Source organism: Oncorhynchus nerka, linkage group LG24, assembly GCF_034236695.1.
Source record: "Oncorhynchus nerka isolate Pitt River linkage group LG24, Oner_Uvic_2.0, whole genome shotgun sequence".
In the NCBI taxonomy this organism is placed as follows: domain Eukaryota; kingdom Metazoa; phylum Chordata; class Actinopteri; order Salmoniformes; family Salmonidae; genus Oncorhynchus; species Oncorhynchus nerka.
Genome location: NC_088419.1, coordinates 93744857 through 93772749, shown reverse-complemented (window position 1 = coordinate 93772749; position 27893 = coordinate 93744857). Strand labels below are relative to the sequence as shown.

At 44.3% G+C, this 27893-nt stretch overlaps 1 protein-coding gene across 5 annotated transcripts in view; it reads right to left on the bottom strand.

Annotated features, from left to right (window-relative positions):
• farp2 (FERM, RhoGEF and pleckstrin domain protein 2) overlaps nucleotides 1-27893 on the bottom strand; it is a 114382-nt gene that overhangs the window by 32512 nt on the left and 53977 nt on the right. For 3 of the 5 annotated variants that reach the window (XM_065009334.1, XM_065009336.1, XM_065009335.1), the window contains exons 13-19: nucleotides 24858-25311; nucleotides 10685-10875; nucleotides 10228-10317; nucleotides 9850-9983; nucleotides 4452-4533; nucleotides 3934-4171; nucleotides 2759-2889 (exon numbers count right to left, since the gene is read on the bottom strand). In XM_065009334.1, the coding sequence (XP_064865406.1) occupies nucleotides 2759-2889; nucleotides 3934-4171; nucleotides 4452-4533; nucleotides 9850-9983; nucleotides 10228-10317; nucleotides 10685-10875; nucleotides 24858-25311 (1320 nt within the window). The remainder of the gene's footprint in view (nucleotides 1-2758; nucleotides 2890-3933; nucleotides 4172-4451; nucleotides 4534-9849; nucleotides 9984-10227; nucleotides 10318-10684; nucleotides 10876-24857; nucleotides 25312-27893) is intronic. The other 2 variants (XM_065009337.1, XM_065009338.1) reach the window with 2 other exon arrangements.

Below are 27893 nucleotides of genomic sequence, written 5' to 3'. Positions count from 1 at the left end.
CAGTTCAACCTCTCTCAGGATATTGCGGACAGTCTGAGCACTGATGGAGGAATTGTGCGTTCCTGGTGAAACTCGGGCAGTTGTTGTTGCCATCCTGTACCTGTCCCGCAGGTGTGATGTTCAGATGTACCGATCCTGTCCTGCGAGGACGATCACCTGTCCGTCCTGTCTCCCTGAAGCGCTGTCTTAGGCGTCTCACAGTAATTTATTGCCCTGGCCACATCTGCAGCCCTCATGCCTCCTTGCAGCATGCCTAAGGCATGTTCACACAGATCAGAAGGGACCCTGGGCCTCTTTCTTTTGGTGGCTTTCAGAGTCAGTAGAACAGCCTCTTTAGTGTCCTAAGTTTTCATAACTGTGACCTTAGTTGCCTACCGTCTGTAAGCGGTTAACGACCGTTCCACAGGTGCATGATCATTAATTGTTTATGGTTCATTGAACAAGCATAGGAAACAGTGTTTAAACCCTTTACAATGAAGATCTGTGAAGTTATTTTGATTTTTACGAATTATCTTTGAAAGACAGGGAACTTGCTGAGTTTATTACCATCCTGCATCGCCCCCAGTCTACCTCGCCCCCAGTCTACCTCTCCCCCCCAGTCTACCTCTCTCCTCCAACCCCAGTCTACCTCTCTCCTCCAACCCCAGTCTACCTCTCTCCTCCAACCCCAGTCTACCTCTCTCCTCCAACCCCAGTCTACCTCTCCTGAATACTGCTCCCGCACTGACCACTGATGGAAAAATAGTTCTACTTTATTTGTCAGTGCTTGCCGTCTTCTTCAAAACAGTCAGATTACTCCTGCTAGAGCACCCAAAGACTCATTCACCCTACAGAACTTAGTTGAGCATATTGTGCAGTGATGGTTGTACAGTCGTACAACCATCACTGTCTTAACCATACAGTCTTAATGGTTGTACAGTCGTCTCAAATAAAACTGTGAAGGACCTCGGCGTTACTCTGAACTTTCTGTCCAAAAATGATGCAGAAAAATTAATCCATGCTTTTGTCACTTCTAGGTTAGACTACTGCAATGCTCTACTTTCCTGCTACCCGGATAAAGCACTAAATAAACTTCAGTTAGTGCTGAATACGGCTGCTAGAATCCTGACTAGAACCAAAAAAATTGATCATATTACTCCAGTGCTAGCCTCTCTACACTGGCTTCCTGTCGAAGCAAGGGCTGATTTCAAGGTTTTACTGCTAACCTACAAAGCATTACATGGGCTTGCTCCTACCTATCTCTCTGATTTGGTCCTGCCGTACATACCTACATGTACGCTACGGTCACAAGACGCAGGCCTCCTAATTGTCCCTAGAATTTCTAAGCAAACAGCTGGAGGTAGGGCTTTCTCCTATAGAGCTCCATTTTTATGGAACGGTCTGCCTACCCATGTCAGAGACGCAAACTCGGTCTCAACCTGCTGTCTCTGCCTGGTCCGGTTCCCCTCTTTCCACTGGGATTCTCTGCCTCTAACCCTATTACAGGGGCTGAGTCACTGGCTTACTGGGGCTCTCTCATGCCGTCCCTGGAAGGGGTGCGTCACCTGAGTGGGTTGATTCACTGATGTGGTCATCCTGTCTGGGTTGGCGCCCCCCCTTGGGTTGTGCCATGGCGGAGATCTTTGTGGGCTATACTCAGCCTTGTCTCAGGATGGTAAGTTGGTGGTTGAAGATATCCCTCTAGTGGTGTGGGGGCTGTGCTTTGGCAAAGTGGGTGGGGTTATATCCTTCCTGTTTGGCCCTGTCCGGGGGTGTCCTCGGATGGGGCCACAGTGTCTCCTGACCCCTCCTGTCTCAGCCTCCAGTATTTATGCTGCAGTAGTTTATGTGTCGGGGGGCTAGGGTCAGTTTGTTATATCTGGAGTACTTCTCCTGTCCTATTCGGTGTCCTGTGTGAATCTAAGTGTGCGTTCTCTAATTCTCTCCTTCTCTTTCTTTCTCTCTCTCGGAGGACCTGAGCACTAGGACCATGCCCCAGGACTACCTGACATGATGACATGCTGTCCCCAGTCCACCTGGCCGTGCTGCTGCTCCAGTTTCAACTGTTCTGCCTTATTATTATTCGACCATGCTGGTCATTTATGAACATTTGAACATCTTGGCCATGTTCTGTTATAATTTCCACCCGGCACTAAGTGTTCAAGTCTCCAGGTTTTAGTCTTTCTATGGAGTTTTTCCTAGCCACCGTGCTTCTACACCTGCATTGCTTGCTGTTTGGGGTTTTAGACTGGGTTTCTGTACAGCACTTTGAGATATCAGCTGATGTATGAAGGGCTATATAAATAAATTTGATGTAGTCAAGTCACTAAGTGTTCAAGTCTCCAGCGTTTGTTCAGGTCTCCTGGACTCGAGTACTACAGCCGTCTCCCTCTACAAGGTACTAGACTCACCCCGCCGGGCGCAGTGAGGTTCTACGAGGTACTAGACTCACCCCGCCTGGCGCAGTGAGGTTCTACGAGGTACGAGACTCACCCCGCCTGGCGCAGTGAGGTTCTACGAGGTACTAGACTCACCCGCCGGGCGCAGTGAGGTTCTACGAGGTACTAGACTCACCCCGCCGGGCGCAGTGAGGTTCTACGAGGTACTAGACTCACCCCGCCGGGCGCAGTGAGGTTCTACGAGGTACTAGACTCATCCCGCTGGGCGCAGTGAGGTTCTACGAGGTACTAGACTCACCCTGCCGGGCGCAGTGAGGTTCTACGAGGTACTAGACTCACCCCGCCGGGCGCAGTGAGGTTCTACGAGGTACTAGACTCACCCTGCCGGGCGCAGTGAGGTTCTCGATGCCGATCAGGTCTCTCTGGAGCTCAGACAGCTTCTGGAAGTTCTCCAGACGGATCAAACTACTCTGGAGCTGATTGGTCATCTCTGCCACCTCCTTCAGGGCCTCTGTACACGAGGGACAAAGGGATAAGGGTACATACAGGAGGGTTGAGGATCCACACAGGAGGGATACCAAACATCAGGGAATATGGCGGTTGCTTAGCTCGGCCCAGGATTACCAACCCATTCAGAACATTTTCTCCCTGCTGAACATCACCCAGGTCTCTTGAGGAGAAATGAGCAGGAGGGCTAGGTATCGGACTCATAGAAATATAATCCAAAATAAAAAGGATTGGCACCTCTAACCCCTGGCAATTATGCCCTCTTTAACTTAAGCATTCTCAATGTGACAGCTCTACGGTCCCCTGACGGACCTTCCACCCATCAGCCCCGTAGCATTCTCAATGTGACAGCTCTACAGTCCCCTGACGGACCTTCCACCCATCAGCCCTGTAGCATTCTCAATGTGACAGCTCCTACGGTCCTCTGACGGGCCTTCCACCCATCAGCCCTGTAGCATTCTCAATGTGACAGCTCTACGGTCCCCTGACGGCCCTTCCACCCATCAGCTCTGTAGCATTCTCAATGTGACAGCTCTACGGTCCCTCTGACAGCTCTACAGTCCCCTGACGGACCTTCCACCCATCAGCCCCGTAGCATTCTCAATGTGACAGCTCCTACGGTCCTCTGACGGGCCTTCCACCCATCAGCCCTGTAGCATTCTCAATGTGACAGCTCTCAGCTCGTAGCATTCTCAATCTGACGGTCCCCTGGGCCCTTCCACCCATCAGCCCTGTAGCATTCTCAATGTGACAGCTCTACGGTCCCCTGACGGCCCTTCCACCCATCAGCCCTGTAGCATTCTCAATGTGACAGCTCCTACGGTCCTCTGACGGACCTTCCACCCATCAGCCCTGTAGCATTCTCAATGTGACAGCTCCTACGGTCCTCTGACGGAACTCCCTCCCATCAGCCCTGTAGCATTCTCAATGCGACAGCTCTACGGTCCTCTGACGGACCTCCCTCCCATCAGCCCCGTAGCATTCTCAATGTGACAGTTCTACGGTCCTCTGATGGACCTTCCACCCATCAGCCCCGTAGCATTCTCACCTCTGCAGTTGTTGTGGTCGGGGTGGTCTGGGCTGTAGTGTTTACACAGTCTCTCTAGGATCAGTTTGTAGTGCATGAGGCGCTGGATGGGCTTCAGCAGGAACGTGTTGAGAGGCAGGTAACACACCTTCTGAAGCTCAAACTCCTTATACACCGTCTCCAGCTTCTTCAGGCGCTTGGTGGCCTTCTCCAGCTCGGTCAGCACCTCGTCATGTTTCTGCAGGTAGTTGGTGAACTCCTGAGGAGAGAAGCATGAAACAACAAGCTCAAAGCAGGGATCCCTTTTATAAAAACACGGTAATGGTCTGAGTAGTGTGGACACCGTGTTTAAAATCACTTCCCTTCCCAACGTAATGCAAACAGATGCAGTACTAAGCTTACACATGACAATGGGAGTTAAGACGGTTTATCCCATCACTTTCCATCCCCGTTTCGTACAGCAGCGGTCTCCCATCTGACTATAGTGTGTAGCAGTAACCCGTCTGAACAACCAGGTGGTGACAGGAGTCCAGTCTCACCTTGAGAGCACACATGTTCCTCAGCATGACGTCTCCAATCCTCTGGTAGTCTCCCTTCACATGAGCGTTAGAGCGCCCCTCCCTGGTCACAAACAAACCCCCCCCCAAAAATAAATACTTTTGACTACGTACCTTAGCTTTGACAGTAAAAAAAAAGATCTCCATTTTAAAAAATGTAAATAGAATTGCTGCGTTCCATCTTTCAGTGTTGCCGTACTCTTCCCTTTCTCAGAAGGCTTAGTGTCGCATAGATCTTCTCATTTGATAAGATTACCACAGCATTAGTCTAATGGTTTACATATGTAGATTAGTCTGTTTTACATATGTAGATTAGTCTGTTTTATATATGTAGATTAGTCTGTTTTACATATGTAGATTAGTCTGTTTTATATATGTAGATTAGTCTGTTTTACATATGTAGATTAGTCTGTTTTACATATGTAGATTAGTCTGTTTTACATACGTAGATTAGTCTCATGTGTTTATATGTAGATTAGTCTCATGTGTTATATACGTAGATTAGTCTCATGTGTTATATATGTAGATTAGTCTGTTTTACATACGTAGATTAGTCTCATGTGTTATATACGTAGATTAGTCTCATGTGTTATATATGTAGATTAGTCTCTGTGTTATATATGTAGATTAGTCTCATGTGTTATAGCGTAGATTAGTCTGTGTTATATGTTTTAGTCTGTGTTATATACGTAGATTAGTCTGTGTTATATATGTAGATTAGTCTGTTTTACATATGTAGATTAGTCTGTTTTACATATGTAGATTAGTCTGTTTTACATATGTAGATTAGTCTGTTTTACATATGTAGATTAGTCTCATGTGTTATATACGTAGATTAGTCTCATGTGTTATATACGTAGATTAGTCTCATGTGTTATATACGTAGATTAGTCTCATGTGTTATATACGTAGATTAGTCTCATGTGTTATATACGTAGATTAGTCTGTGTTATATACGTAGATTAGTCTGTGTTATATACGTAGATTAGTCTGTGTTATATATGTAGATTAGTCTGTGTTATATATGTAGATTAGTCTGTTTTACATATGTAGATTAGTCTGTTTTACATATGTAGATTAGTCTGTTTTACATATGTAGATTAGTCTGTTTTATATATGTAGATTAGTCTGTTTTATATATGTCGATTAGTCTGTTTTATATATGTCGATTAGTCTGTTATATGTAGATTAGTCTCATGTGTTATATATGTAGATTAGTCTCATGTGTTATATACGTAGATTAGTCTAATGTGTTATATACGTAGATTAGTCTAATGTGTTATATACGTAGATTAGTCTCATGTGTTATATACGTAGATTAGTCTCATGTGTTATATACGTAGATTAGTCTCATGTGTTATATACGTAGATTAGTCTCATGTGTTATATACGTAGATTAGTCTGTGTTATATATGTAGATTAGTCTGTGTTATATATGTAGATTAGTCTGTGTTATATATGTAGATTAGTCTGTTTTACATATGTAGATTAGTCTGTTTTACATATGTAGATTAGTCTGTTTTACATATGTAGATTAGTCTGTTTTACATATGTAGATTAGTCTGTTTTATATATGTAGATTAGTCTGTTTTATATATGTAGATTAGTCTGTTTTATATATGTCGATTAGTCTGATTAGTTCATGTGTTATATACGTAGATTAGTCTAATGTGTTATATACGTAGATTAGTCTCATGTGTTATATACGTAGATTAGTCTCATGTGTTATATACGTAGATTAGTCTGTGTTATATATGTAGATTAGTCTGTTTTATATATGTAGATTAGTCTGTTTTACATATGTAGATTAGTCTGTTTTACATATGTAGATTAGTCTGTTTTACATATGTAGATTAGTCTGTTTTACATACGTAGATTAGTCTGTTTTACATACGTAGATTAGTCTCATGTGTTATATACGTAGATTAGTCTCATGTGTTATATACGTAGATTAGTCTCATGTGTTATATATGTAGATTAGTCTGTTTTACATACGTAGATTAGTCTCATGTGTTATATACGTAGATTAGTCTCATGTGTTATATACGTAGATTAGTCTCATGTGTTATATACGTAGATTAGTCTGTGTTATATGTAGATTAGTTATATCGTAGATTAGTCTGTGTTATATATGTAGATTAGTCTGTTTTACATATGTAGATTAGTCTGTTTTACATATGTAGATTAGTCTGTTTTACATATGTAGATTAGTCTGTTTTACATATGTAGATTAGTCTCATGTGTTATATACGTAGATTAGTCTCATGTGTTATATACGTAGATTAGTCTCATGTGTTATATACGTAGATTAGTCTCATGTGTTATATACGTAGATTAGTCTCATGTGTTATATACGTAGATTAGTCTGTGTTATATACGTAGATTAGTCTGTGTTATATACGTAGATTAGTCTGTGTTATATATGTAGATTAGTCTGTGTTATATATGTAGATTAGTCTGTTTTACATATGTGATTATATATGTAGATTAGTCTGTTTACATATGTAGATTAGTCTGTTTTATATATGTAGATTAGTCTGTTTTATATATGTCGATTAGTCTGTTTTATATATGTCGATTAGTCTGTTATATGTAGATTAGTCTCATGTGTTATATATGTAGATTAGTCTCATGTGTTATATACGTAGATTAGTCTAATGTGTTATATTATTAGTCTAATGTTATATACGTAGATTAGTCTCATGTGTTATATACGTAGATTAGTCTCATGTGTTATATACGTAGATTAGTCTCATGTGTTATATATGTAGATTAGTCTCATGTGTTATATACGTAGATTAGTCTGTGTTATATATGTAGATTAGTCTGTGTTATATATGTAGATTAGTCTGTGTTATATATGTAGATTGTCTGTTATGTAGATTAGTCTGTTTTACATATGTAGATTAGTCTGTTTTACATATGTAGATTAGTCTGTTTTACATATGTAGATTAGTCTGTTTTACATATGTAGATTAGTCTGTTTTATATATGTAGATTAGTCTGTTTTATATATGTAGATTAGTCTGTTTTATATATGTAGATTAGTCTGTTTTATATATGTAGATTAGTCTGTTTTATATATTAGATTATTAGTCTGTGTTATATAGATTAGTCTAGTCTCATGTGTTATATATGTAGATTAGTCTGTGTTATATATGTAGATTAGTCTCATGTGTTATATACGTAGATTAGTCTCATGTGTTATATACGTAGATTAGTCTCATGTGTTATATATGTAGATTAGTCTGTTTTATATATGTAGATTAGTCTGTTTTATATATGTAGATTACCACAGCATTAGTCTAATGTTTTACATATGTAGATTAGTCTGTGTTATATATGTAGATTAGTCTTTTATATATGTAGATTAGTTTGTTTTATATATGTAGATTAGTCTGTTTTATATATGTAGATTACCACAGCATTAGTCTAATGTTTTACATATGTAGATTAGTCTGTGTTATATATGTAGATTAGTCTGTTTTATATATGTAGATTAGTTTGTTTTATATATGTAGATTAGTCTGTTTTATATATGTAGATTAGTCTGTGTTATATATGTAGATTAGTCTGTGTTATATATGTAGATTAGTCTCATGTGTTATATATGTAGATTAGTCTGTGTTATATATGTAGATTAGTCTGTTTTATATATGTAGATTAGTCTGTTTTATATATGTAGATTAGTCTGTTTTATATATGTAGATTAGTCTGTGTTATATATGTAGATTACCACAGAATTAGTCTGTGTTATATATGTAGATTAGTCTGTGTTATATATGTAGATTAGTCTGTTTTATATATGTAGATTAGTCTGTTTTATATATGTAGATTAGTCTGTGTTATATACGTCGATTAGTCTCATGTGTTATATACGTAGATTAGTCTCATGTGTTATATACGTAGATTAGTCTAATGTGTTATATACGTAGATTAGTCTAATGTGTTATATACGTAGATTAGTCTCATGTGTTATATACGTAGATTAGTCTCATGTGTTATATACGTAGATTAGTCTCATGTGTTATATATGTAGATTAGTCTGTTTTATATATGTAGATTAGTCTGTTTTATATATGTAGATTACCACAGCATTAGTCTAATGTTTTACATATGTAGATTAGTCTGTTTTATATATGTAGATTAGTCTGTTTTATATATGTAGATTAGTCTGTTTTATATATGTCGATTAGTCTGTTTTATATATGTAGATTACCACAGAATTAGTCTGTGTTATATATGTAGATTAGTCTGTGTTATATATGTAGATTAGTCTGTTTTATATATGTAGATTAGTCAGTTTTATATATGTAGATTAGTCTGTTTTATATATGTAGATTAGTCTGTTTTATATATGTAGATTAGTCTGTTTTATATATGTAGATTAGTCTGTTTTATATATGTAGATTAGTCTGTTTTATATATATGTAGATTAGTCTGTTATATTAGTCTGTTTTATATATGTAGATTAGTCATGTGTTATATATGTAGATTACCACAGAATTAGTCTGTTATATAGATTAGTCTGTGTTATATATGTAGATTAGTCTGTGTTATATATGTAGATTAGTCAGAATTAGTCTGTGTTATATATGTAGATTAGTCTGTTTTATATATGTCGATTAGTCTGTGTTATATATGTCGATTAGTCTCATGTGTTATATATGTAGATTAGTCTAATGTGTTATATACGTAGATTAGTCTAATGTGTTATATACGTAGATTAGTCTCATGTGTTATATACGTAGATTAGTCTAATGTGTTATATACGTAGATTAGTCTCATGTGTTATATATGTAGATTAGTCTCATGTGTTATATATGTAGATTAGTCTCATGTGTTATATATGTAGATTAGTCTCATGTGTTATATATGTAGATTAGTCTCATGTGTTATATATGTAGATTAGTCTCATGTGTTATATATGTAGATTAGTCTCATATATGTAGATTAGTCTCATGTGTTATATACGTAGATTAGTCTCATGTGTTATATACGTAGATTAGTCTCATGTGTTATATACGTAGATTAGTCTCCGTAGATTAGTCTCATGTGTTATATACGTAGATTAGTCTCATGTGTTATATACGTAGATTAGTCTCATGTGTTATATATGTAGATTAGTCTCATGTGTTATATACGTAGATTAGTCTCATGTGTTATATACGTAGATTAGTCTCATGTGTTATATACGTAGATTAGTCTCATGTGTTATATATGTAGATTAGTCTCGTGTTATATATGTAGATTAGTCTAATGTGTTATATATGTAGATTAGTCTCATGTGTTATATATGTAGATTAGTCTCATGTGTTATATATGTAGATTAGTCTAATGTTTTACATATGTAGATACATGTGAGGAGAGCAGCACTGACCATAAAGCCAGTCTCTGGTCGATCTCCTTGAGGAACCCCCGGTGGAACTCGTAAATGGGGTCGATGTTGGAGAACAGCAGGGTCATCAGCCCCTCTGGCATGGCGTTCTCTTTGATCACCGCGCTGCGGAACCACTGACGGCAGAAGAGAACAAAAGGACAGATTTTTAGCATTAAAAACACAAGCCTTGTTCCAGATCTGTTTGTGTTGTGCAGCATATTCTTACGGAGAGAGACTTCACAAACTGATCTGGGAACAGGCTACCGCAGTAAAAAAAAAAAACATAATACAGTACACAGCCATAGATGAAACACACACACACACACACACACACACACACACACACACACACACACACACACTGCGTGTATCGCTCACCACTGTGATGACTTCTAGGTCTTTCAGGTAGGTCCTCTCTGTGGTTAGAATCTCTTTGGCAATGAAGTAGGCCTTGTCGGTGGGATATCGCTGAGGAATGAGACCATCAGGTCATGTCAACACTGGATACACACAGTATTCAGCCAATAATCAAAACAGCTTTATGGAAAATGTAGCTCATGAAGATTAAAATAAAGTGAATTTGGCCCTGATAAAATTTCATGCAACATTATTGTGCGCAAATTGCAAAGTACAGGCCTTCAAAAACAATGTTTATGGAACTCGAGACGATTTAAAATCTATTTATTTTAAGAGGAAAGGACAGTCTGTTATCTCTTACAATTATGATTTAACAAAAATTCACACCCAATCACCATATAAAAAAATATTTTAAAAAATGTGATGGAATGACAGGTTGATTAATCAATTGACAGATCAATAGAGGCAGGCAGTGTACCTTCCTCCTGCCCTCCTCCTCCTCCTCTAGCCTGTTGGTGCCCACCTCACTCAGGATGGGGCTCTGTAGGGGCGAGGGGGCCTGGCCTGCCCCCGGGAGACTCAGCGTAGACATCTGGAAGGAGGGGGACAGGCAGAGGGGAGAGCTCTTGGAGTTGAACGGGGAGAGCTGGGGGCTGTCCATAGAGGACCCTGGGAGAGGGGAAAGAGCAACAACAACAAGTCAAACTATGAATTACATTTCAAAACGTGTGTCTATACAAATTCAAAATGATTGAATTCATATTCCATCTCTGCTGCACACACACAGAGAGAAGCATGTGGACACCCATTCAAATTAGTGGATTCAGCTATTTCAGTTGCTGAGAGGTAAGAATCGAACACACAACCATGCAATCTCCAGATAAAAACATTGGCAGTAGAATGGCCTTATACTGAACAGCTCAGTGTCTTTCAACATACAATGCCACTGTTACTGTGAAGTGAAAAAAAAAGTCTAGGAGCAACAACGACTCAGCCGCGAAGTGGTAGGCCACAGGGGGGGGTTATCTACTGCACATCCGTCTGGCCTGGGGGGAGGCACAAAACGGGACCGCCAAGAGCTGAAGGGCGTAGCGCGTGAAAACCATCTGTCCTCTGTTGTAACCCTCCACTACCGAGTTCCAAACTGCCTCTGGAAGCAACGGCAGCACAAGAACCGTTTGTCAGGAGCTTCATGAAATGGGTTTCCATGGCCGAGCAGCTGCACACAAGCCTAAGATCACCATGGGTAAATGTCAAGTGTGGGCTAGAGTCTCTGTAAAGTTCACCACCATTGGACTCTGGAGGGATGGATCATGCTTCACCATCTGGCAGTCCGACGGATTAATCTGCGTTTGGCGGATGCCAGGACAACGCTACCTGGCCCAATACATAGTGCCAACTGTAAAGTTTGGTGGAGGAAAAATAATGGTCTGGGGCTGTTTTTCATGGTTCGGGCTAGGCCCCTTAGTTCCAGTGAAGGAAGATCTTGAAGGTCCTTTCCTGTTTCAGCATGACAATGCTCCCGTACACAAAGCAAGGTCCATACAGAAATGGTTTGTCGAGATCGGTGTGGAAGGACTTGACTGGCCTGCACAGAGCCCTGACCTCAACCCCATCGAAGACCTTTGGGATAAATTGGAACGCCGACTGCAAGCCAGGCCTAATCGTCCAACATCAGTGCCCGACCTCACTAATACTCTTGTGGCTGAATGGAAGCAAGTCCCCGCAGCAATGATCCAACGTCTAGTGGAAAGCCTTCCCAGAAGAGTGGAGGGTGTTATAGCAGCAATGTTCCAACATCTAGTGGAAAGCCTTCCCAGAAGAGTAGAGGCTGTTATAGCAGCAATGTTCCAACATTTAGTGGAAAGCCTTCCCAGAAGAGTAGAGGCTGTTATAGCAGCAATGTTCCAACATTTAGTGGAAAGCCTTCCCAGAAGAGTGGAGGCTGTTATAGCAGCAATGTTCCAACATCTAGTGGAAAGCCTTCCCAGAAGAGTAGAGGCTGTTATAGCAGCAATGTTCCAACATCTAGTGGAAAGCCTTCCCAGAAGAGTAGAGGCTGTTATAGCAGCAATGTTCCAACATCTAGTGGAAAGCCTTCCCAGAAGAGTAGAGGCTGTTATAGCAGCAATGTTCCAACATCTAGTGGAAAGCCTTCCCAGAAGAGTAGAGGCTGTTATAGCAGCAAAGGGGGGACCAACCTCATATTAATGCCCCTGATTTTAGAAGGAGCTGTTCGACGAGCAGATGTCTACATACTTTTGATCATGTAGTAAATATATCAAACCCACGAATGAGACAGACAACACTTAAGGAGTACCACATCGTCTCTCCTCTGTTATCCCAAACAAAAAAACAAAAACATCTACACACACACAGCATGAGTGAAAACAACACATCCTAACATGACATGAAAATAATCTTGTATATTTCTAAATGAATCCCACAGGAGGCAGCAGGGAGAGAGGTGCTTAGGGGAACAGGAGGGATCTGCTCTATACTGTACAAGTCTCTGCTTTGGAAAAAGGTGGGAGGAATATCCAGGCAACAACAGGAAATCACAGAAGAGGGGAAAGGCCACTTCATTCAGGAAATAGGTACAGAGTTGAGAATATATTTGGACCTACTTGAATAAAACTTTTTTTTTTTTAAAGATTAAATATGCTAATAAAAAGTTATTATTGCTCATCCAAACTGTATTATCCCGTTAGACAGAACCATAAACAGGCTGTTAACTATATGACAATGTCCTGTGTCCTTCAATAGAAACAGGCTGTTAACTATATGACAATATGCTCTCTATATGCTCTCTCACACACGCGCCCCCTCTCACACGCACGCCCCCCTCCCCTCTCTCGCGCGCCCCCCTCTCTCTCGCGCGCCCCCTCTCTCTCACGCACGCGCGCCACCTCTCTCACGCACGCGCGCCACCTCTCTCACGCACGCGCGCCACCTCTCTCACGCACGCGCGCCACCTCTCTCACGCACGCGCCCCCCTCTCACACACGCACAAGCCCTCTCTCACGCACAAGCCCTCTCTCTCACACAAGCCCTCTCTCTCACAAGCCTCTCTCTCAAGCCCTCTCTCTCACGCACAAGCCCTCTCTCTCACGCACAAGCCCTCTCTCTCACGCACAAGCCCTCTCTCTCACGCACAAGCCCCTCTCTCTCACGCACAAGCCCTCTCTCTCACGCACAAGCCCTCTCTCTCACGCACAAGCCCTCTCTCTCACGCACAAGCCCTCTCTCTCACGCACAAGCCCTCTCTCTCACGCACAAGCCCTCTCTCTCACACACAAGCCCTCTCTCACACACACAAGCCCTCTCTCACACACACAAGCCCTCTCTCACACACAAGCCACACACACAAGCCCTCTCTCACACAAGCCCTCTCTCACACACACAAGCCCTCCTCTCACACAAGCCCTCACACACACAAGCCCTCTCTCTCACACAAGCCCTCTCTCTCACACAACACACACAAGCCCTCTCTCACACACACAAGCCCTCTCTCACACAAGCCCTCTCTCTCACACAAGCCCTCTCTCTCACACACACAAGCCCCTCTCTCTCACACAACACACACAAGCCCTCTCTCTCACACAAGCCCTCTCTCTCTCACACAAGCCCTCTCTCTCTCACACAAGCCCTCTCTCTCACACAAGCCCTCTCTCTCTCACACAAGCCCTCTCCCTCTCTCTCTCACACAAGCCCTCTCTCTCACACACAAGCCCTCTCTCTCACACAGCCCCTCTCTCACACACAAGCCCTCTCTCTCACACACAAGCCCTCTCTCTCACACACAAGCCCTCTCTCTCACACACAAGCCCTCTCTCTCACACACAAGCCCTCTCTCTCACACACAAGCCCTCTCTCTCACACACAAGCCCCTCTCTCACACACACAAGCCCTCTCTCTCACACACAAGCCCCTCTCTCACACACAAGCCCCTCTCTCTCACACACAAGCCCTCTCTCTCTCTCACACACAAGCCCTCTCTCTCTCTCACACACAAGCCCCTCTCTCACACACAAGCCCTCTCTCTCTCACACACAAGCCCTCTCTCTCACACACAAGCCCTCTCTCTCTCTCACACAAGCCCTCTCTCTCTCACACAAGCCCTCTCTCTCTCTCACACAAGCCCTCTCTCTCTCTCACACAAGCCCTCTCACACAAGCCCTCTCTCTCTCTCTCACACAAGCCCTCTCTCTCTCTCTCACACAAGCCCTCTCTCTCTCTCTCACACAAGCCCTCTCTCTCTCTCTCACACAAGCCCTCTCTCTCTCTCTCACACAAGCCCTCTCTCTCTCTCTCACACAAGCCCTCTCTCTCTCACACACAAGCCCCTCTCTCTCTCACACAAGCCCCTCTCTCTCTCACACACACACACACACACACACACACACACAGTTTAACATGAATAGAGAAAAATAATGGCTCCCACATTTTTTCTCTCCAGCCATTGTTTTCAGAGCTGCAGTCCACTAGAATGATTTATCACCAGCTCTTATATGAAGCTAATTACATTGGAGAACTGAAGCTGCTTCCCAAAATGGCACCCTATTCCCCATGGGCCCCAGTTAAAAGTAGTGCATGGAATAGGGTGCCATTTGGGAAGGACCCAGAGTCTGCGGTGTGAAGATTCCCTATTGGAGGAGTCTGCGGTGTGAAGATTCCCTATTGGAGGAGTCTGCGGTGTGAAGACTCCCTATTGGAGGAGTCTGCGGTGTGAAGATTCCCTATTGGAGGAAGTGGAGAGAATCAAACTCCACACCAGCTAGACGTTTTGGTGTAACTCTTCCTGACAGAGCCACAGGAAGTCAGAGCTGTTCTCCCATTTCTCACAGAAGAGAAACAGAACGACAGACCAGGAAGAAGAGAGAGAAAAAAAAGGATTCCTCTCCGATCTGGAAACAGTTCCCAGAGTCACGGCTCGGAACAGCCCGGCGGCGGCCTGGTAGACACGGCTCGGAACAGCCCGGCGGCGGCCTGGTAGACAGGCGGTGGTTTATAGTTGAACTGTTTTACAGCCCCACGGGGCACAACACAGGACGGGCGGCGACTGAGGAGATAGATAGATAGATAGATAGCACAACCTGCAGTCCCTCTACACAGAACGGGCGGCGACTGAGATAGATGGATAGATAGCACAACCTGCAGTCCCTCTACACAGAACGGGCGGCGACTGAGGAGATGGATAGATAGCACAACCTGCAGTCCCTCTACACAGAACGGGAGATAGATAGCACAACCTGCAGTCCCTCTACACAGAACGGGAGATGGATAGCACAACCTGCAGTCCCTCTACACAGAACGGGCGGCGACTGAGATGGATAGATAGATAGATAGCACAACCTGCAGTCCCTCTACACAGGACGGGAGATAGATAGCACAACCTGCAGTCCCTCTACACAGGACGGGAGATGGATAGCACAACCTGCAGTCCCTCTACACAGGACGGGCGGCGACTGAGGAGATGGATAGCACAACCTGCAGTCCCTCTACACAGGACGGGCGGCGACTGGAGATGGATAGCACAACCTGCAGTCCTCTACACAGGACGGGGAGATGGATAGATAGCACAACCTGCAGTCCCTCTACACAGAACGGGAGATGGATAGCACAACCTGCAGTCCCTCTACACAGGACGGGAGATGGATAGCACAACCTGCAGTCCCTCTACACAGGACGGGAGATGGATAGCACAACCTGCAGTCCCTCTACACAGGACGGGAGATGGATAGCACAACCTGCAGTCCCTCTACACAGGACGGGAGATGGATAGCACAACCTGCAGTCCCTCTACACAGGACGGGAGATGGATAGCACAACCTGCAGTCCCTCTACACAGGACGGGAGATGGATAGCACAACCTGCAGTCCCTCTACACAGGACGGGAGATGGATAGCACAACCTGCAGTCCCTCTACACAGGACGGGAGATAGAACAGTCCACAGCAGGGTTTAACTGGCGGTCCACGGGTGGTTTTACAGTTGCACATAACAGACTGTACAACACCAGGAAATCAGCTACAAGGGATTTTCATTTTGGAAATCTGTATTCAAATATTCCCACACACACAGAGAGACGTGATCGTATACTAATGTAAACAAGGTTTGAAATGACTGTTTTGGTGAGACATGTTTGGACTTCTTGAGGTCAACTTCAGTCCACCACTTATTTGTAATTATGTTCCAGCCCCTGACCATCCACTCAAGAAAAAATATATAAATCAGCCCGCAGCTGAATCTAGTTGATGATCCCTGGTCTAAAGTCTCTACAGATGGAGAGGAGTGTGTGTGTGTGTGTGTGGGGGGGGGGGGGTCACAGGTCCAGTCACAGGAAGTCCTGTCACAGGAAGTGGAGACGGACAGTCCTGTCACAGGAAGTGGAGACTGACAGTCCTGTCACAGGAAGTGGAGACGGACAGTCCTGTCACAGGAAGTGGAGACGGACAGTCCTGTCACAGGAAGTGGAGACGGACAGTCCTGTCACAGGAAGTGGAGACGGACAGTCCTGTCACAGGAAGTGGAGACGGACAGTCCTGTCACAGGAAGTGGAGACGGACAGTCCTGTCACAGGAAGTGGAGACGGACAGTCCTGTCACAGGAAGTGGAGACGGACAGTCCTGTCACAGGAAGTGGAGACGGACAGTCCTGTCACAGGAAGTGGAACGGACAGTCCTGGGAGTGGAGACGGACAGTCCTGTCACAGGAAGTGGGGGACAGTCCTGTCACAGGAAGTGGAGACGGACAGTCCTGTCACAGGAAGTGGAGACGGACAGTCCTGTCACAGGAAGTGGAGACGGACAGTCCTGTCACAGGAAGTGGAGACGGACAGTCCTGTCACAGGAAGTGGAGACGGACAGTCCTGTCACAGGAAGTGGAGACGGACAGTCCTGTCACAGGAAGGGGGGAGTGGAGACTGACAGTCCTGTCACAGGAAGGGGGGAGATGGGGTTTGCTGTGTGGAATGACTTGGCAGAGAGCCTGTCTAAACAGGGAGCATGTGCACAGGCTGTGGAATGTAGTATTTGAGGAGCAGCCCTAGGGCTCTGGGTAAACAGTAGTGCACTATATAGGGAATAGGGGGCCACTTGGAACACGGCCTAGATTAAAATAAGGAACATGTGTTTGTATTCTCTAATTCTAAACAAAGCAGACAGCTCCTGCATTATAAGCCCCAGATGAAGCCCTAATCCTAAACGACATGCTCTGGCCAGGCACCGTGGTTACACAAAACCATAGGAATAATAGTGACATGTAACATTACAAATGGTAGCAATTTCCGAAAGGATATAGAATTAAAAGATCAAATAGTCTCCCCCCAAACTAGATACTGTTACTAATGTATTTTTTTGACCTAATAACCAGAGGGACCTATTGAGATTGTGGTATACTTCTCTAAGGTGTACCGGACCAGGTAAACACTAGCGGTTCGCCCCCCTCCCTGAGTGTGAGGTCCACAGCGCTGGTGTCGAACTAAACACTGCAACATTTGAGGGTTCAGGGTAGCTGCTTGAGGGTTAGAGGGTTTGAGGTAGGGTTAGGTGGAGCGAGGACAAGGTGAATTGGTCCATCCAAATTCATCTCTCTAAAGCCTCTCGCGTGCAGACGCCACTTCTAGCATTCCACCTCCACTCCTGGACAAGGTGAAGTGTCAACGAGTCTTAGTGGGATGAATAGGCAGGTTTTAGCTGTAGCTAAAAATCCATCAGTTTAAACAGTATTGAATCAACACTTTGTTGTCGGGACCATCCGTTTATGCAATATAACAATATCCACTAACATGAAAAGAAAATGAATAATCCAGTTGATGGCTGTCAAGTTCAGTAGAGGACTATTCAAATTCCAAAGCCACAGAATTGATCATCAAAACCTCTTCTGCACATGATTCTCTGCTTCCTTGATTTAAAGTAAATCAACAAAATGTCTCAAATAAATTCTACATCTGACATTTAAAAAAAATAAAATAAAAGATACCCAAAAAGTGATTCCTTTATTCTTAAGAGGAGAAACATACAAAACCGTAAGAGTACACTTAGTTTAGAATCAGTAACCATACATGTTGATTAAGAAATAAATGCAAGTTGCATTATTTGATGCCATTGTAAGTTGCAAGCTACAGTAGATCAAAAGCTAGGTGAATAATTGTCTCTTAGTACACCATGCACTTGATTCAAGAGAGGTGTGGGGGGTGTGGGGCGGGGATCTGCAGGCCACGAATCAAAGACCGAATGTTCTAACAGAGGTCAACAACCGCAGGTCAAAGGTCTCCATCTGTGCATTCTTTTTTTTTGTGTGTGTGTTTTCTGGGTATTTGAACTTTGACCCGACCCTCTCCAGGAGGCTCAGACTGCTGTTTGACTCACTTGTGATGGTAGAGAGCGAGGCTCCGCAAGCACACTTCTATGAACCCTTTTACGAAGGGGGGCATTCGACCAAAATGACAATGAGAACCTGGGTTGTAGAGTTTTAGAAAATATGTATAGCGTAGCGTAGTTTTACTCAACAGCTAAAATATTAGTTGGTTTTCTTGATCGCCAAGTGGTTTAAAGAAATACAAAATGTACCCAGTCCCCAACGCCCTTCTCACATTCATAAACGCATGTAGAATACGCCCACCACCCCCATTTTAACAATCATGTAGAAATCACTCAAATATACTCTCCCCCCAAACCCCATTTTGACATTCATGTAGAAAAATCAGCTAAATATTTTAAAAAGCATCTTCAAATTCACCTCTAGGCATCAGCGGTCCATTATATGAATACATATTAAGTGAATGAGGCAAACAATAAAAGGCGTAAGGAATTGAGCAACATTAGTCAAAACAGTACAGACAAAAGTCCATAGACCACAGCTGGTTTAGCGTCGCCAAGCCGACGACGTGAATTCTAAAAAAAATAATTAAAAAAAAAAAATGTATCTGTCAATGTGCCCTTGAGCAAAGCACTTAAACCCCAAATCACTCTGGATTAGAGCGTCTGCTAAATGACTTCTTTTTTTTTCATTTGAATAACCTTCAGAGTGAGCAGACTCTACTGTGTTTACAGATGACAAATCCAAATAGATTTGCGTTTCTAAAAACGCACTGAAAACAGAACAGTTTGCGTTGCAGAACGCCAAGTCAGAGGCCTTTTGGGATTAAAGCGAGCTGCTTCAAATGACAGGAAAAAAAAAAAAAAAAATGGGACTCGGGGAGTTTAGATTGAGGATGTAATTTCCTCCTCATAACAAAGTAGAGAAACACTCCAGCTGACTCCGTTTCTATGGTTACGCCCCCCCCAAAACAGGCACCCTATTCCCCATGTAAGTGCACTACTTTTTAACCAAGGCCCACTGTACACTAAGTAGGGAATAGGGTGCCCGTTTGGGACTCAAACTCTACGTCGGTTCAACAGGACTTTATTTACCATGGCACCTACTCAATTGTTTCTCCACACGGTTCCCTACTCCGACCCGAGCAGAAACCCAACACATCACTGTGGCTTGGATGTCAACGCCACAATACGTCACTGGACTGGACCCAATGGCTACAGCTGTATAGCCGTTCATTCATCAAATGATATTATAGAAGAAATAAAAGAAAAAATGAACTGCTAAAATGAATCTCAAAATGGCAGGTTATATAAAAAAAAGTGACAAGATTAAGGACCAAAGTGATGAATGTCCCTTGTTTCCTGCGGCTGTTAAGTGTTATTGTCTTGAAGTGCCTCAGACGCAGCTACAGGAAGTCATTCCCGCTCAGCCCAGTCAAAACTGTTCGCTGCTCTGGCCCCCCAATGGTGGAACAAACTCCCTCACGACGCCAGGACAGCGGAGTCAATCACCACCTTCCGGAGACACCTGAAACCCCACCTCTTTAAGGAATACCTAGGATAGGATAAAGTAATCCTTCTCACCCCCCTTAAAAGATTTAGATGCACTATTGTAAAGTGGCTGTTCCACTGGATGTCATAAGGTGAACGCACCAAGTTGTAAGTCGCTCTGGATAAGAGCGTCTGCTAAATGACTTAAATGTAAATGTAAATTATAGACTGTGTATAAAATCTCACGCAACATGTTTACATTAAACCATCAGATGAAAGTAACAGATACAAGGAGTTTTAAAAAAAAAATCACTTCCTGTACAATGATATGGTGACACTGTTAAGAACTTCATTGATTCCCCATGATTTCCACTGAAGGAATATAAACCAGGTATAAATGCTTCTTACTGTTTACAGAGGGCTTCCATCTTCGCTTATAGTACATTTAAAAGACATCTAAAACAGTTCGTAATCTATTGGCATACAAGCTACTGTTATTACTGAAGGAGAAACGTTATATTTTGTTACATGGGTTTGTTAACAGTACATTCACGTTGTTGGCTGTGGTGTGTATAACATTGCCTCAGCAGAACACTGCCTGCATTCTTTAAACTGCAATCTATACCCGACTCAAATCTACAATGTGCTTGTGTCCCAGTTTCAGTCGTCTACGTCTTTTCTTAATAAATCTCAACAGGACGTTAAAAAAAAAACCTCTGCGATATGACGGCCTAGGAAGTGGGTTAACTGCCTTGTTCAGGGGCAGAACGACAGAACGATATAGCCTAATACTCTGTTAACCCAGTACCTTACATGAACCCCAGACTGGGGCTGTGCGTTACTCCGTTACTCACTAACGGACAGGAAAGTCCAGGTTATTATAGACCAGCAGATGTCTCAATGGAACAAAATCTTCCAAGACAGTAGTAGCATGATATAAAGGCTCTATAAAAAACGCACATTGTAGTGCCTTTATAGGAGGGCTCTGGTCAAAAGTAGTGCACTATGTAGGGAATAGGGTGCCATAGGGCTCTGGTCAAAAGTAGTGCACTATGTAGGGAATAGGGTGCCATAGGGCTCTGATCAAAAGTAGTGCACTATGTAGGGATTAGGGTGTCATTTGGGATGCAAACAATGTTGAATTTCTATCTTTAGCAGCAGTGTGCTATATATCTGTACGTTATAACAGTCCCCGAGGCCTGTATAACCTCTGCCAGAGAATACACTGACATACTACTGGACTGTGTTACGCCAATGAAGGATTTACGAGACTGTGTTACACTAATGAAGGAACAGCATCGATTTCATTACTACCCCTGAGATCTGAGTGGTATGACACAAATAATCATCTCAGATTCACAAAAAGCATGTGACAATCACATATGGTTGCCTACTATTTAAAAAAAAAATGTTTTAAAGTAAAATACTATACTATAAATTATGAAAAGTGTTGTTAAAATTAAAAATCTAATTTACTTTCAGGGGTGTTAAATTTAGACAAAGAACACAGAGACGGCTATAGTCTGAATCCCCCTGAATCAAAATCGATTATATTTAAAATGATATATTTAAAATCAAAGCTGAATTAAGTCTAAACCTGCATCCATGCATTGAACCTCAACAACGGTGAACTAATATATTCTTCAGAATGACAGACAATCAATACTAATTATCTGGAGAAATATTCTCCTCCCAACATTCACGTCGCAATACATTTTTACGTCTTATTCTGAATAAGCAAAACACATGTCTTGAAAACATAAGAAATATTTTCCTTTAAAGAAAAAGTAAAATATTAAGGATTTGAAATGCAAAGTGCCTAACACTACAGAGCTGAGACATAAAGGCTAAATGCAAAGTGCCTAACACTATAGAGCTGAGACATAAAGGCTAAATGCAAAGTGCCTAACACTATAGAGCTGTGTGATAAAGGCTAAATGCAAAGTGCCTAGCACTACAGAGCTGTGACATAAATGCTAAATGCAAAGTGCCTAACACTACAGAGCTGTGACAAAGGCTAAATGCAAAGTGCCTAACACTATAGAGCTGTGACATAAAGGCTAAATGCAAAGTGCCTAACACTATAGAGCTGTGACACAAAGGCTAAATGCAAAGTGCCTAACACTAGAGCTGTGACAAACACTATAGAGCTGAGACATAAAGGCTAAATGCAAAGTGCCTAGCACTATAGAGCTGTGACAAACACTATAGAGCTGTGACATAAAGGCTAAATGCAAAGTGCCTAACACTATAGAGCTGAGACATAAAGGCTAAATGCAAAGTGCCTAGCACTATAGAGCTGTGACAAACACTATAGAGCTGTGACATAAAGGCTAAATGCAAAGTGCCTAACACTATAGAGCTGAGACATAAAGGCTAAATGCAAAGTGCCTAACACTATAGAGCTGTGACAAACACTATAGAGCTGTGACAAAGGCTAAATGCAAAGTGCCTAACACTATAGAGCTGTGACAAACACTATAGAGCTGTGAGATAAAGGCTAAATGCAAAGTGCCTAACACTATAGAGCTGTGACAAACACTATAGAGCTGTGAGATAAAGGCTAAATGCAAAGTGCCTAACACTAGAGCTGAGACATAAAGGCTAAATGCAACGCACGGTCAAAGACTGTGTAGCGTAGTGGTATGGAAGAGCGGACAAAGAATAGAGTCACCATAATGGTACCGACAGATTCAAAACCACAAACAACTTCAGAGCAATTGTTGTATGCCAGGGGGATATAACAGCAACCGTATCCCATCAAATAACTCTCCAGTTATTAAGTAAAGCCACATAGGCAAGCAATATTATATTCGTTCTATCCCTGCACTCGACCACTTAGGACTTCAGTATTGTGCTCTTACTGTTACTGAGCCGTGCGATGCAACGTGAGCTGATGGCTGTAATGCCAGACCACTGTTATGGAGGCATAAAAAGAGTCTTAAAATATCTTGTTTCAATAACACAAGCATGGCCAGCACCCAAAAGCAGAGCTAGAGGGAGAACAGTCATTAGTAGGTAGGATGTCTGGGTAAGTGCTACAATTGATCTGTTTAAAACAGGCCAAATGTGTCTGGCTGGCTAGTAAAGGCCAAATGTGTCTGGCTGGCTAGTAAAGGCCAAATGTGTCTGGCTGGCTAGTAAAGGCCAAATGTGTCTGGCTGGCTAGTAAAGGTCAAATGTGACTGGCTGGCTAGTAAAGGCCAAATGTGTCTGGCTGGCTAGTAAAGGCCAAATGTGTCTGGCTGGCTAGTAAAGGCCAAATGTGTCTGGCTGGCTAGTAAAGGCCAAATGTGTCTGGCTGGCTAGTAAAGGTCAAATGTGACTGGCTGGCTAGTAAAGGCCAAATGTGTCTGGCTGGCTAGTAAAGGCCAAATGTGTCTGGCTGGCTAGTAAAGGCCAAATGTGTCTGGCTGGCTAGTAAAGGCCAAATGTGTCTGGCTGGCTAGTAAAGGCCAAATGTGACTGGCTGGCTAGTAAAGGCCAAATGTGACTGGCTGGCTAGTAAAGGCCAAATGTGTCTGGCTGGCTAGTAAAGGCCAAATGTGTCTGGCTGGCTAGTAAAGGCCAAATGTGTCTGGCTGGCTAGTAAAGGTCAAATGTGTCTGGCTGGCTCGTAAAGGTCAAATGTGACTGGCTGGCTCGTAAAGGTCAAATGTGACTGGCTGGCTCGTAAAGGTCAAATGTGACTGGCTGGCTCGTAAAGGTCAAATGTGTCTGGCTGGCTAGTAAAGGTCAAATGTGACTGGCTGGCTAGTAAAGGTCAAATGTGACTGGCTGGCTAGTAAAGGTCAAATGTCACTGGCTGGCTAGTAAAGGTCAAATGTGACTGGCTGGCTCGTAAAAAGGCATCAAATGAGTCAGAAGTGGTGCCGTTCCCCAATCACAAAAATTAAAGATTCAAATCTGATTCAAAATGTTCTGCGAATATTCAAATCGTCGCCAAAACCACAATAATATTGTGTAACGTTAGCTAAGTAAGTAGAGTGACTGCCTACATGTTAATGTGGGGGTCCACCAGAGGACTCCCCCAGGGCTAGGGCCTGCAGGTCATGACACTGCAGAAGGAACCCCTCCACCCCGCCTGGCCCTCCGGCTAGAGGATTGCTATAGAACAGATTCTGCTCAGGGGGCAGGCCGCTGTCTGAACCCCAGTCTGAGTCAGAATCGTCGCTGCCGTTAGCCGACCCCTCCGTGGTCGTAGGAGGATAGCTGAGGTGCTCCAGTTGCTCCAATAGGTCGCTGAACTGCACCGCCGAGCTAGTCTCCGAGCGGACTGAGTACGCCGGAAAGTTAACCATGGAGCTAGCCTCAGACGGGTTGTCAGAGCCCGGGAGGCGGAGGGAGGAGGAGAAGTCTGGCCCGTCGAAGCCCAGAGACCGGGAGTCACCTGCGGAACTAAGCCCCAGGTTGTCAAGGGAACTACACTCTGACCTGTTGTTAACCAGAGAGCTGGTTTCGGAGCGACCAACAACGCTGTGGTCAGAGAAGAGGTTAGTGTTGCTGCTCAGGTCCTCCAGACCCAGACTGACACCCCTGGTTTTAGTGAGGTCCCCACCACCACCACCACCACCCTCTGTATAACCACCCTCCCCATAACAGCCATACTGACCCCACTTCTCCTCATAGCCGTAATAGGCCTCGGCCCCACCACCGTAGAACGACATCTCAGTGGGGTCGTCATCTATGAACTCCTCTGTGACATGGAGCTGGGTGTTAGCCAATGGGAACAGGGGCTTCTGCCTGGCTCGGAGAAGCTCCGCCTCAAACACATCAGCTGAGAGGAACACTCTCGTCTCCCCCCCTCCCCCCTCCCTGCACCTCGATCCCCATCCCTCACCCTGCTCACTATCCTCATTGCCATTTTGGGAGGGCTGCTGCTGCGGATGGGAAGCTCTACTCTCTACACACACAGACGAGGGGTTGCAGTCTCCTGCCGCCGGGGAACTTGGGGCACCTTGTGAGAAGGCGTGGTGACATGGGGGGATGTCGGTGGCCTTGTGGGGGTCCTCCTTCGCTGGGGGGCTGGAGGGCCTGGCCAGCTGTGGGGGCAGGAGCTGGGTCTGTTGCTGCTGGGGAGGAAGCTGTGTAGACTGGGCCTGTCTCTGGGGAGGAGGCTGTGTAGACTGGGCCTGTCTCTGTGTATACTGGGCCTGGCTCTGGGCAGGAGGCTGTGGAGACTGGGCCTGGGGCTCCGGACGTGGGGGGGAGCTGGAGACTTGTATGGAGTGGAAGGACCCGATCCCAGAGGATGGGGAACCTGGCGCCCGCAGGCTGTCATTGAACGAGAACATCTGAAATAACATGAGAGAAAGAGGAGAGATGGGGAGAGAGGGTTCCATTAGTCTCCAACGACTCTGCACCTCCTTCCTAAAATGCTTTAGCCTGTCGGAAAGACCCCCCACTGACCCGGTCGGAAAGACCCCCCACTGACCCGGCCGTAAAGACCCCCCCCCACTGACCCTGACGTAAAGACCAGACCTGACGTAAAGACTCACTGACCCGGTCAGAAAGTTGCATTAGTCTTGGTAATCCCACTGACCCGGTCGGAAAGACCCTCCCCACTGACCCGGTCGGAAAGACCCTCCCCACTGACCCGGTCGGAAAGACCACTCACTGACCCTGACGTAAAGACCACTCACTGACCCTGACGTAAAGACCACTCACTGACCCTGACGTAAAGACCACTCACTAACCCTGACGTAAAGACCACTCACTGACCCTGACGTAAAGACCACTCACTGACCCGGTCAGAAAGATGCATTAGTCTTGGTAATCCCACTGACCGTGACGTAAAGACCACTCACTAATCCGGTCAGAAAGATGCATTAGTCTTGGTAATCCCACTGACCCTGACGTAAAGACCACTCACTAACCCGGTCAGAAAGATGCATTAGTCTTGGTAATCCCACTGACCCTGACGTAAAGACCACTCACTAACACGGTCAGAAAGATGCATTAGTCTTGGTAATCCCACTGACCCTGACGTAAAGACCACTCACTAACCCGGTCAGAAAGATGCATTAGTCTTGGTAATCCCACTGACCCTGACGTAAAGACCACTCACTAACCCGGTCAGAAAGATGCATTAGTCTTGGTAATCCCACTGACCCTGACCATTAACCCGGTCATTAGTCTTGGTAATCCCACTAACCCTGACGTAAAGACCACTCACTAACCCGGTCAGAAAGATGCATTAGTCTTGGTAATCCCACTGACCCTGACGTAAAGACCACTCACTAACCCGGTCAGAAAGATGCATTAGTCTTGGTAATCCCACTGACCCTGACGTAAAGACCACTCACTAACCCGGTCATTAGTCTTGGTAATCCCACTAACCCTGACGTAAAGACCACTCACTAACCCGGTCAGAAAGATGCATTAGTCTTGGTAATCCCACTGACCCTGACGTAAAGACCACTCACTAACCCGGTCAGAAAGATGCATTAGTCTTGGTAATCCCACTGACCCTGACGTAAAGACCACTCACTAACCCGGTCATTAGTCTTGGTAATCCACTCACTAACCCTGACGTAAAGACCACTCACTAACCCGGTCAGAAAGATGCATTAGTCTTGGTAATCCCACTGACCCTGACGTAAAGACCACTCACTAACCCGGTCAGAAAGATGCATTAGTCTTGGTAATCCCACTGACCCTGACGTAAAGACCACTCACTAACCCGGTCATTAGTCTTGGTAATCCCACTAACCCTGACGTAAAGACCACTCACTAACCCGGTCAGAAAGATGCATTAGTCTTGGTAATCCCACTGACCCTGACGTAAAGACCACTCACTAACCCGGTCAGAAAGATGCATTAGTCTTGGTAATCCCACTGACCCTGACGTAAAGACCACTCACTAACCCGGTCATTAGTCTTGGTAATCCCACTAACCCTGACGTAAAGACCACTCACTAACCCGGTCAGAAAGATGCATTAGTCTTGGTAATCCCACTGACCCTGACGTAAAGACCACTCACTAACCCGGTCAGAAAGATGCATTAGTCTTGGTAATCCCACTGACCCTGACGTAAAGACCACTCACTAACCCGTCAGAAAGATGCATTAGTCTTGGTAATCCCACTGACCCTGACGTAAAGACCACTCACTAACCCGGTCATTAGTCTTGGAAAATCCCACTAACCCTGGTAAAGACCACTCACTAACCGGTCGAAAGATGCATTAGTCTTGGTAATCCCACTGACCCTGACGTAAAGACCACTCACTAACCCGGTCAGAAAGATGCATTAGTCTTGGTAATCCCACTGACCCCTAAAGACCACTCACTAACCCGGTCAGAAAGATGCATTAGTCTTGGTAATCCCACTGACTGACGTAAAGACCACTCACTAACCCGGTCAGAAAGATGCATTAGTCTTGGTAATCCCACTGACCCACGTAAAGACCACTCACTAACCCGGTCATTAGTCTTGGTAATCCCACTAACCCTGACGTAAAGACCACTCACTAACCCGGTCAGAAAGATGCATTAGTCTTGGTAATCCCACTGACCCTGACGTAAAGACCACTCACTAACCCGGTCATTAGTCTTGGTAATCCCACTAACCCTGACGTAAAGACCACTCACTAACCCGGTCAGAAAGATGCATTAGTCTTGGTAATCCCACTGACCCTGACGTAAAGACCACTCACTAACCCGGTCATTAGTCTTGGTAAAAAGACCACTCACTAACCCGGTCAGAAAGATGCATTAGTCTTGGTAATCCCACTAACCCTGACGTAAAGACCACTCACTAACCCGGTCAGAAAGGTCATTAGTCTTGGTAATCCCACTAACCCTGACGTAAAGACCACTCACTAACCCGGTCAGAAAGATGCATTAGTCTTGGTAATCCCACTGACCCTGACGTAA